The sequence below is a fragment of the Patagioenas fasciata genome, chromosome 10 (genome assembly GCF_037038585.1).
Source record: "Patagioenas fasciata isolate bPatFas1 chromosome 10, bPatFas1.hap1, whole genome shotgun sequence".
In the NCBI taxonomy this organism is placed as follows: Eukaryota; Metazoa; Chordata; class Aves; order Columbiformes; family Columbidae; genus Patagioenas; species Patagioenas fasciata.
Window position 1 is genome coordinate 22,352,561 of NC_092529.1, and position 12,323 is coordinate 22,364,883.

The 12,323-nt window shown below is 41.6% G+C and overlaps 1 protein-coding gene across 4 annotated transcripts in view; it reads right to left on the reverse strand.

Moving 5' to 3' along the window:
• Positions 1 to 12,323, reverse strand: part of ATG7 (autophagy related 7) — a 113,241-nt gene that overhangs the window by 87,953 nt on the left and 12,965 nt on the right. For 3 of the 4 annotated variants that reach the window (XM_065845443.2, XM_071813323.1, XM_065845444.2), the window contains exons 11-13: positions 11,846 to 11,990; positions 11,091 to 11,249; positions 5,798 to 5,992 (exon numbers count right to left, since the gene is read on the reverse strand). In XM_065845443.2, the coding sequence (XP_065701515.1) occupies positions 5,798 to 5,992; positions 11,091 to 11,249; positions 11,846 to 11,990 (499 nt within the window). The remainder of the gene's footprint in view (positions 1 to 5,797; positions 5,993 to 11,090; positions 11,250 to 11,845; positions 11,991 to 12,323) is intronic. The other variant, XM_071813324.1, reaches the window with a different exon arrangement.

The following is a 12,323-nucleotide window of genomic DNA, read 5'->3' on the forward strand; positions in this document are numbered from 1 at the left end:
TGTTAGGTACAGAATTCCGGTTCTAAAGCGGTTAGAAAAAACAAAACCAAAACAAAAAGTCTGTTTCAAAGCCCACAAGCCATTACCTTTTTCTGTGTCTTTCAAGGAACCATGATACAAATTACCAGCCCCCGCTATTTGTTACACAAACCCAGGCACACTTGCTGGCCAGTTTAACATCTGTTACATCTGAAGCGAGGTTCACATCAACTAACAATCAATGTCTAAAGTTACTGAAGGTGCTACACACTGATATGAATTAACATCCATATATCCAAACTTGACCCAATATTCATACAGTTATTAGTCCAATTTTGGCCAAATATTCTTACAACTATTAGTACTATTACTGGAAAACTTATTTTGGTTCCAGCTCAGAACTGATGTTCAAGTTTGCTGCATATCCATATCCTCTAAGGGCTAAAATATTCCAAGTGCCATTCAAGCGCAACAGTGGCTATCAATAACAAGTATTAATGTCATCTGAAATTCTACGTACAGCCTTCTCAGTTCACCGTGGTTTGAAATATAACTCACTAAATACTCCCATGTGACAAAGCAATGAAATGCAAGCCTGTTATCCAAAACAAATTCTGCTCAGTGAGGAAAGCAATTAAGGATTACTTATGGTCTTCATATGCATCTGTTTAGTCACATGGGGAGCAGAAGCAGCTGTGGCCACGGTGACACTGGCAGCCTTTTCCCTCTTCGGTTTGTGACAAGTGCTTATGAGCAAGATGAAACTATATATGTTAAAATCAAAATATCATAAACCCAATACTTAAACTAGCAGGTTTTACTAAACGGCAATGATTTAGACATAGCAAAAGGCAAAACCAGTTACACAATAATGTCTGTAGCCAGTAAAACATAAAGGAAGATATCATACTGCTTCATATGAAGCTATTTTAGATAGAAATTCCAGTGCAGCAGTTCTGCATTTCTCATTCTTATAACCAGGAACTATTTAAAAGGGGGACTTTGTGGGAGGTTGTCAAGAATTAGCCATCTTAACTAGTAAGCCTCTGCGTTTCATCATCATTCTTGGTATTTCAAGTAATTTCTGGATATGCACTTCCAACCTTGTCGTAGTTTATTCTTTTCTCAGTCCTAAAGTAGAACAATGCTGTTGGATCTGTGGTAGCACAGCCAAGCCTACAGCAAACAATTAAAAGGCAACAAAAAGCAAAAACGTAAAAGTTCTAGTGCTCAGCAGGAACAGATGGTCTTGGTGCCATCTCAAGGCCTATCAAGGATAAGAGGGTCATTAGGGGCAGTCAACATGGCTTCACCAAGGGGAAGTCGTGCCTGACCAACCTCATTGACTTTTATGAGGACATAACGAGGTTGATGGATGATGGCAGAGCGGTGGACGTGGTCTACCTTGACTTGAGTGAGGCATTTGACACAGACTCCCACAGCATCCTCACAGCTGAACTGAGGGAGTGCCTTCTGGATGAGCGGGCAGTGAGTTGGACTGGGAACTGGCTGAAGGGAAGAAGCCAGAGAGTCGTGGTCAATGGGGCAGAGTCCAGTTGGGGCCTGGATCCAGTGCAGTGCCTCAGGGGTCAGTACTGGGGCCAGTATTGTTCAATATATTCATCAATGATTTGGATGAGGGAACAGAGTGACTGTCAGCAAGTTTGCTGGTGACACCAAGCTGGGAGGAGTGGCTGACACTGGAAGCTGTGCTGCCGTCAGAGACCTGGACAGGCTGGAGAGCTGGGCAGGGAAAAATGTAATGAAATAGAACAAGGGCAAGTGTAGAGTCTGGAATGTGGGCAGGAACAACCCCAGGTTACAGTGTAAGTTGGGGAATGACCTATTAGAGAGCAGGGTAGGGGAAAGGGACCTGGGGGTCCTGGGGACAGCAGGGTGACCATGAGCCAGCACTGGGCCCTTGTGGCCAGGAAGGCCAATGGTACCTGGGGTGGGTTAGAAGGGGGTGGTCAGTAGGTCAGAGAGGTTCTCCTGCCCCTCTGCTCTGCCCTGGGGAGACCACACCTGGAATATTGTGTCCAGTTGTGGCCCCTCAGCTCCAGAAGGACAGGGAACTGCTGGAGAGAGTCCAGCGCAGGCACCAAGATGCTGAAGGGAGTGGAGCATCTCCCGTGTGAGGAAAGGCTGAGGGAGCTGGGGCTCTGGAGCTGGAGAAGAGGAGACTGAGGGGGGACTCATTCCTGGGGATCAATATGGAAAGGGGCAGTGTCAGGAGGATGGAGCCAGGCTCTTCTGGGTGACAACCAGTGACAGGACAAGGGGCAATGGGTGCAAACTGGAACACAGGAGGTTCCACTGAAATTTGAGAAGAAACTTGTTCCTGGTGAGGGTGTCAGAGCCTGGCCCAGGCTGCCCAGGGAGGTTGTGGAGTCTCCTTCTCTGCAGACATTCAAACCCGCCTGGACACCTTCCTGTGGAACCTCAGCTGGGTGTTCCTGCTCCATGGGGGATTGCACTGGATGAGCTTTCCAGGGCCCTTCAACCCCTGACATTCTGGGGTTCTGTGATCTGACACAGGGATTTAACCCTGAAGTTGTGCATTTGTCTAAGATACTTGTTTTGGGAGGAAGGATGGCAGGAAGATTGACAATCATCAGGGTCACTTAACAATTACGTGGGGAAACCAACTCTTATTTCTACCCATGTACCCCTCAGAGAGAACTGCACACAGATTATCACTCACTGCGTTCTTCATTTTCTGTGTTCCTGTTTCAAGACCTTGGGGTCCAAACTGCAGCAGCACTTCAGATTTGCAGCCGTCATACTAACATCTGAAGTAGAGCTCTCATTGAATGTTTATCAACATGAAATACAATGAAAAGCAGATACTGAGCATTTCAGTTTGCCTTGAGATTCCAGTGCTGTACCTATTCAAGTGACAGAGGATTCCATCTCCTCACAGCAAAATGATCTTATGACAATCAAAGAACTGTGATGCAGTCAGACACACTAAGCCAACTCTCACAAAGCAGCTGAACCTCCTGACTGAACCAAACAGGAGCAGCTGCAAATAAAACTGCACATATTGCTTACAACTGGCAACCGTCATACAAAATAACAGGCTGGACCTTTCTAGTTTCAATAGCCAGCTTTGCAAACTTACTCTTTCAATGTAATTTCTGTGCTGTTTTTGAACAGACAAAAGATCACTAAGAGACCACGAGTGCAAACTGCAGAAAAGACAGTGGGGTTAAGTAGGAGCTGGTGAAGTTATGAAGCGACGTACACTCAGCGACACCTGAGATTGCACTTCAGTGAACCTGGCACCAACGGGACACGCTGATCTGTCACAGGCGCTGTGGTTCATTGGCACAGGGAAATCCATTTGAACTACAAAAACACAGAAGCCTATTGCTCGGGTCAGAAATCAACTTAAAATAAGGAAAGAACGAAAGAAAATAAAAAAATGGAAGACCTTGGCTTAAAAAAAAAAAAAATGAGAGAACTGTTTCATCTGGTAAAAACCTGCTTGCAAAGCAGGTGCAGGGGAAATGTAGTTAAGTTCAGACTAACATGAACTTCAGGAGAAGGAAAAATCTACTTAGAATTTATAACATAAAACTAGTTTGCAAATAGCACAAATCTGCATTCTCTCTCCTTTCTACTGTATAAGATTTTTGGTAATAAATACGAACACAAAAAACCACAAACACCTAGAAGCTATTAGGAAACTAGAGTTGCCATAGCTGAAAAATGACAGGAATCAGGAAATACAAAGATAAAAGACACCATTGACTGGGTCGTGTCACATGCATGTTTTCTTTTACTCTCTTGTATGAAGTTCATAACTTAATGAATTGCTACAGACATTAAATTTATGCCAGAAAAAACCACAGAATGCACTGTGGTTAAGGTGACATGTTAAAAGTTTAATACTTGCATTTTCCGATTTTGTGCTATTTTAGCTGAGCAAACATGAAACTGTGAATTAAGAAATATCAAGATTACATGAGACTGTTTTACTGAAGTCTATATCATGATAGCAAGGGAAGTGTTCAGGAAAATTTAGTTGGATTCTTCAGCAAAAGCGTATTTTCAACACTGTAATAATTTGGAGAAAGAAGTTGCTTCCAGAATCTTGTGTGACTGAGAATACTCCTTCACAGGAAAAGCGTGGGTGCCACACAGTCTTCAAGAACAACATGCACACAAAAAGGCTCTACCATCCACATCCAGTCCTCAGTAAGCTTATGTTTTATTGCTCAGTCTAGTTCATACGATCAGGCCGGTATACTGACCATAAAAGATGCGTTAACATTCTGACTACGTAGGCATTTTTTGCACAGTGTCACTGATCTCATATATAGAGTACGATCTGTAAAGCCTCAGATACTATTCTGTTTCAATGTAAGTATTCACAATCTCAGTTTCATGTACTGCAGACCAATCTCTTCATTTTTCTTTGCCCGTAACATGGGGATATTACTTTTAAGTTACGAAATAGCTGAAGCATTCAACACTGTCTAAGGGTAGAGTTAGGGTGCATTAGTTCAGCACAACAGTACATTTTCCGATAAGGCAATGATGAAAAGCACAAAATTAACGTTTAACTGACAGACTGCTGGCATATTTTTAAAGTTCAGAATTCACTTTCTGATTTTTCACTTTTGAGATATATTTTGAAAATGTGGTTTCAGACAAGTTTCTACAATTCGCATCCCCTATCAGTCAATCATTACTGTAATGTCTTTAGTCCTCCTTACTATTGATAAGGTTTAAGTATTCAGTGAATGTCATATTATAAGGGGTGGAATGTCCTGGTTTTGTTAAAAAACAAGTTTCTCTTTTAGTGAACTTGCCTGCCAGCCAAAGCCTTCATATTGCTGCATTTTCCTGGACAACCAGATACATGTTTTGGTGAACCTAGCAATGGAATGTGAACTTATTGATAAGCACGGATGGACATCTCGCCAGAGGGGCAACGAGAAACTGGTGATCGAGAGACTGACCAACGGAGAATAACATCCCATTCACGTGAATACTTCATAGAAAAGTGGGAGACCACGAGGATCTCGGCCCTTTTGCCCTTTTCCCTTTTTTCCTCATGGCTGACATTAGGAGAGGACCTTGCTGGTCGTCCCTGCGAACTGAGGCCAGTGAGAGACTGAATCCAGCTCCGGTTGGCTGCAGAGCCCAGTCCAGGACTTTGGGTGCCAGCTCTGCAGTTGCTCAGACTTTCAACATTGGTTTTGTATATTTTGTATTATTTTCTCTATTCTTATCAGTAGCATTAGTAAAACATCTTTAACTTTTCCAGCTCTCTTCTCTCTGTCCTTCTTTCCCTCCCGATCGCCTGTCCTGAGTGGGAAGGGGGGAGAGGGAGGGGCAAAAGGGGGAAGTGGGGGGAGAGGAGGTTGACAACACATCTGCCAGGGTTTGATTGTCACCCCGCAATCCTAACCCTCGACATTCTCTTACTATGAAATCATTTCTCTTAGTGTTACTATGAAATACGTTCCCTTGAAAATGCTCAAAAGATACTCACTAGACAAGACCCTGAGCAACATGCTGTAAGTTGGTCCTATTTTGAAAAGGGAGTTGGACCAGATCCCCTCCAGAGGTTGCTTTCAACCTCTATCATTCTGTGATACACGTTTCTATTTCGTCTTTTCAACATTCTCTTTTTGTCTTACACAGAACCTTTGAGGCTACAGAAAACAAGAAAAAAAAATCTGCGTAATCACAAAAGATCAGTCAAATATTTCTATTTTCCATAAAGTTCTTTGAGCTATACATATTTGGTTGATATGCAAGAGCAAAATAGTGACAAGGATATTAGCGAGGTGTAGTACAATACCTTCCTCTTGCTGGCTGCAATGACAGCAGGAAGCCAACGACTCTCTCTAGTGTCCATGAGCAGGAAAACAACATCATGAGCATCAATTAGCTCTTCAAGTTTAGCCACATCTTTCTGAGCCTGTGCCATTGTTACTCCAGAAAAATCCACTGGGTGCCCTGGCATGGGGATGCTCATGTTATAGCCTTCTGAACTCTAGATGGAGACAGACAGAAAACAACGTATTAGAAAGATAACCTTGTGATTGAACTGTATTATTATGAAGTTCAATACAAAACTGTGGACTAGAAATTCAATCACTGTTTGGCAGAATAGCAACTTTATTCTTTCCGTCTCTCTGTGTATCAGTGCTAAAGCGTCTGAGGGAAGGGCAGTCTCAGCCGTGATATTTACGCAGACCGGAGCAGCTCAATGCATGTGTCTGAGTTTGGGTGATGAGAGCTGACCAGCCATGTGCAGGTGGCTCAGGGCCTGAACCAATGGGCCCAGTTTCTCAGAAGGTCTCATTAGGCCTGGCAAAAAACTGCAAGAAATAGCTGAACTGCTCCTAATGCCACAGAAGAGCAAACATCACTACAAAAGCAAGCAGACAGATCTTACGTGTGATCATGATCATGCTGTTAAACTTAGATAAAATACTTGTCCTGGATTATCTTTGCAGCCATAATGTTCCCGGGACGTAGGTTACATTTCTGATATTGAATATTGGCTCATTTACAGTAAGAGAGATGTGGAGTATCACACATTCTCCTGTTTTAAATTCTTTATGAGAACAACAGTCTCTAATTATTTTCATGGAATTTGACCAACCATAATGTGAACTTGATATAGAAGGAAATAACTTCTCAGCCTTGTTACTCCTCCACTTGGATGTCTGGCGGTTTGCCCTATGAAGATGCTTGACAACGCTCGTTCTTATTGCAGAAACATTTGCCTCTTCCAATTTTGTATTTGGGCAAGGCATATGGAGCAGAAAACAGCTAAAGAGTCAAATGAGCACATACAACGCACATACAATGCAAGAAATTAACTCACTCATTTAGAAATACGTTAACACAATCTGCTATAAGAGAATAATGGATCCTTCATATATGTTACACATAGTTTTGATAGCCAGCTATAGGCTTTGCCAAGGCTTTCGTGCTTGTCACTGTGCTGTAAGCAACTAACAATTTAAATGCCAAAATCTAAAAGCTAGATGAACAAAGCATAAAATTACATGGGAAGAGACAAGAGGAACATTGGTGGAATGTGCTTTTGTATAAATCAATTATATGCCCAACTCATAAATTCAGGTGAGTCAAATAACCAGAAGGGTGAAGTATACATAGAAAATAGCCCTGAAGATAAAAAGAAATAGATGACACATCTAGCAGCTTGGGGAAATGAGTTTGGGTAATATCTGCACTAACCATGCACATTTTTCTTTACCAGAGTTCAGGAAAAAGCCTCTATCCAGTGACTGTAGCTGTAGGAATACACACCAGTCTGGCAGCTTCAATAGCTTAAATTTTATTTGAATAATTTTCCCTTGAAAAAAAAGACACCAGTCACTACCAAAAGTGGCTGAGGTCCACTTTTGCAGCCAAATGCTGGCAAAAAGAGCTAAAAGGGTACCTTGCAATGGTACATGCATATTGTTTTAAGGGGTAAATGTGCATATATCCCCAAAGACAGATCTCCTTCACTCCACAGAATTCCAAAAGCTCAGGGAGTCTCTACATGACCAAAAGAATTTTGCTTGGCTGTACACAAAAAAAGGCCAAGATTGTAAGACCAGAACCTTCACACTGACAAAAGATTTTAAAAGCCTCGAAACTGCCCAAACCAAACCAGTATTTAGTTACCATCTCATAGAGTACTAGAATCACTTACTTCTTTAAAAAACCCTTTCACTGACAGCTGACCAAAGCTGTGCTAGAGGTTTAAAGCAAAGAGACACCAAAATATTGCAATTTTTGGTGCTACTATAACCTTCTCTCTTATTTTTATTCACATTTCTATTAACTTTGTGCATTCTTTGCTAAACCATGTCTCAGATCACTTAAAAGATACCTGTGCTCAATACAAAAAACCTGAAGTGTGCCAGGTAGGTATGCAGAAAATTAAGAAATGTGATGCTGCCACAATTAAATTGGAAATACCTAAAATGAAGTGGCCCCTCATGCAATATAGGACAAAGGATGATAAAATACTGAACATACTGGAGTTCCATGCCTGAATACTTCAGAAAATGATTGTATAAGAGGGTAAATAAAGTTAAATTCCACAGCAGCTACATGAATGACTCTGTGCATTACCTACTTGTAATGAAAGGCTGTGAATCCATAGATTCTGCTATTTCCGAGTCCTCCCTTCTTTTTATTATAAAACTCTAAGCTACAGTTAATGATAATCTTAGAAGTTGAATGAAACAAAGCTCCTTGCCAAAGCATTCCTTCTTGTTTCATTTGCAATGATGAGGTGGTTACTCTTCCAACTAGAAAGGATGTAAAATTGAAAAAAAAAAAAAAAAGAATTCACATAGAGCAGTCAAGCATTTCAAAGTCAATCAGGAGAAACTGCATTTTGTGTGCAAAATATTACTTACATTTAAAGCAAAGGAAGTCAATTAGACTGCAAGTGAACTGCACAGAAACGTAAAAGAGAAATGCCTTCAGAATCAGCATCACTGCTTGAATTCCCATGGGCTTCAAAGGACTGTGTGGGTTTCCAAGCAGCAAGAGACAGCTCTGGCTATTCCTTCAGCGTGAGAGAAACGAGCAGGCTCTAAATCCAGGACAACTCATCTTTTTATTCAAAGACATTTACACTGATAAATATGGGGTTTGGTGACAAGCAACAGTGCAGTCTGCAGTAACAGCTGACGCTCTATTCTGAGAAGCCCAGCAAAACCAACTGAATTGTAAAAATCTCCAGCTACAGTAAGTTCACTGCCTCAACCATCCCAAAGCACCGAGACTTTACCCAGGCTAACTAAAGACTTGTGGTTAGTCCATGTGCTTGGCCTGCTAGTTAAACCTCACCACTCTCACATGCTGTCAGCAAGGTATTAACTGTTTCAAACAGAGTTTTTACTGCTAAGGCACGTCAATTCTTGTCAATGCTTGCATGTTGTTTCTCTGCATATTTACCGATGGTTAAACACGATACCTCTTCTCCAAAAATTCTATTGCAGAAATGAGTTTGACCAAAAAATATATTAGGAATGTTCTATCAAAAGGGTACACAGGATCGGTACAACTGCTTTCACCTCATTCGTGCCACAAAGCTGTGAAACCAGGTCTGAGTCCCACTGAAGGCTGATCAGATCCATGCATGGTATGAGGAAACAACAGAGAACATGTAACACTGACAGGGATAATGTGTTAAGAAAACAGTGGTAGATCACAGAACCCCAGAATGTCAGGGATCGGAAGCTCATCCGGTGCAATCCCCCCTGGAGCAGGAACACCCAGCTGAGGTTCCACAGGAAGGTGTCCAGGCGGGTTTGAATGTCTGCAGAGAAGGAGACTCCACAACCTCCCTGGGCAGCCTGGGCCAGGCTCTGACACCCTCACCAGGAACAAGTTTCTTCTCAAATTGAAGTGGAACCTCCTGTGTTCCAGTTTGCACCCATTGTCCCTTGTCCTGTCACTGGTTGTCACCCAGAAGAGCCTGGCTCCATCCTCCTGACACTGCCCCTTTCCATACTGATCCCCAGGAATGAGTCCCCCCTCAGTCTCCTCTTCTCCAGCTCCAGAGCCCCAGCTCCCTCAGCCTTTCCTCACACGGGAGATGCTCCACTCCCTTCAGCATCTTGGTGGCTGCGCTGGACTCTCTCCAGCAGTTCCCTGTCCTTCTGGAGCTGAGGGGCCACAACTGGACACAATATTCCAGGTGTGGTCTCCCCAGGGCAGAGCAGAGGGGCAGGAGAACCTCTCTGACCTACTGACCACCCCCTTCTAACCCACCCCAGGTACCATTGGCCTTCCTGGCCACAAGGGCCCAGTGCTGGCTCATGGTCACCCTGCTGTCCCCAGGACCCCCAGGTCCCTGTCCCCTATACTGCTCTCCAACAGCTCGTTCCCCAACTTGTACTAGAACCTGGGGTTCAGAACATTTGAGGCGAATGGTAGAGGAAAAATTCCTTACATACAGTATGGGTTGCACATTGTATATGCTATTACCAAACAGGAAAAGTGTCTTTTTCCTATGTGTACCACATGTTCAATCACTTCTTGATACAGACTGATAAGATTCTATGGCACAGTCTGGTCTTTGTTCTAACAAGAAAACTCATAACACTGACGTTTGGTCTTTACATGCACAATGTTACATGCAGGACTCTAACATTCCGGATTTGACAAACAGCTTTTATTTCTTCCAATTAAACTATTCATTCTTTCTTAATATTCCTATTTTCATTTTATCAACTTTAGAACGCAAAACATCACCCAACAAATCCTAGTTACCATCATGTTGGTGTTCTACGTGACAATGCACAGATGCTTTATTTTCTGTACTTGTTCTATTATTTAATAGTTTGATAACTAAATTAATATCACCAAGTAACAATAACACTCTAGTGCAACAAGGTTAAATGACATTCTAGGAACTTTCAGACAATCTCTTCTGATTTACTTATCAGAAGTTCTGAAACTGGGAATCATTGTTTGATATTCAAATACTCATTGAACACTAATACTGATTTCATAAATCATGGCAATAATAGCATCAACAGAGATAAACGCAGAACAAAAACCCAAAGCAATCCTTGGATCAAACTAAATGAACCTAAAACATTTGGAAATTATCTTCTGTAAAGCCTGTTCACAACACTGATCCTCAACAATGTAGCAGATCTATATTCCACTGTTCAGAACTCTCAATAATGACTAGAAACATAATCAGTGGCATTTTAAATACGTAATTGCATAGTAAGTACACATACCTCATTTGTACTACTCTAAGTGGTCAAGACGGTGTTTGTCAGTTGAGCTCTGGTAACTACAGCTACCAATTCTGACAGTCTCACCTCCAAAGCAAAAACTCTAAACAGCTGAGTGACTTCTGTCATATGCCAAATTATTATAAAAACACCTTTATTCATGACAAAGCAAACTGAGAGCATGTCTGTTCTGAAATTATAGGCCATATCAATTCTCCTCTCAAATGAAGGATGAAACTAAGATACATCTGTGTAATACTTTACCCACTCATAATAAAACTTAATTACTAGAACTTGGAACAGTTATTCCAAGTCACCACTTTTCCAAGGAACACTTTAGCACATTTTAAATACTGATCTTACCACTCCTGGGAAGATTTTCTGCAGCCTGTCTGCTGCTGCAAGTGCTTTGGGCTTGCCACCGCTCAGACAGTCTTCGAACTCGTACAGCGGCTGCCGTACCGGGTTGGAGTACGAGATCTTCGCATTGTCCACAAATGTAATCTTCCTGACTCCCCAAGCCTGAACACGGAAGTAATTTACATAATGAGATGTACAATAGGCTTAGCCATAAACTTTTGAGTAATGCCAGAAAATCAAGAGAAGTTTCGTCCAATTTTTCTAGAAAGATCAAGCCACAAGAGATTTTGAAGCTATTCACAGAAAAAATCTTGTGGAGAACAGAAAATTTGGTCTGTCCAAATGTATCATTCAGCAGTAACCCCTCAAAACTCTACTGAATCTAGCGGGACGTGGTAAACATCCCTGAAGGTAAGTATCAGCACAGTTACTTACTTCAAGTGCTTCACTATGACTTTGATAATATAATTTGTTACAGAATTTATTGTTCAATCTTCTTTTATGTAAATCCAAACCAAATTACTATTCTGCTAAGGTTCCATTACTACCTGCTATGCTACTATTAGTAAAACTTCAAGTTATTTCCATTAGTTACAAATCTTGCCTCTTCCCTGGAATTTATAAAATCAACTAATACATATTATGTGTACGTTAATATCGAGGAATACAAGTTTTCTCTTGCATGCCATGGCAGCTGCTCAAAAAAAAAAGAATTATGACGAATAGCAGATGATTTTTAAGATGAACTCAGGACTCACCATCAAGGTCCTTGCAACAGTACAACCCAGCGTGCCAGCTCCAAGCAGCAGACACTTGGCAGACACAATTTTTTCCAAATCAAGAGTAGGCACCAATCGCCAGCACATCAATTTCAAATTAAGATCCACTGACGACTCTGCTAACCTATATCATGAAACAAACAGCAACACACTTTTGAACGTTCTTGTGTTTCTCCAAAGCAGCAATTACTTTTATTTAAACTGAAGAAGCCCCATACTTTTTTTATTAAGGAAATAATTCTACTTAAAGGCAATATGAAGAACAAAGTCTCCCTAGTAATACTTCCACCTAATTATAAGGTACATGGTAAGCAGATTGGAAAAAAAAGGTTTCCTGAATCCATCTGTACTCGAAATGTTTCACTAACCTGTCTAAGGAATGGAGTCAGCTCTTTGTGGAAGTTTTAGAAGAAAAACTAGGTAGGAAATCCGTGCTCAACCTAACGTCAGATTTTTG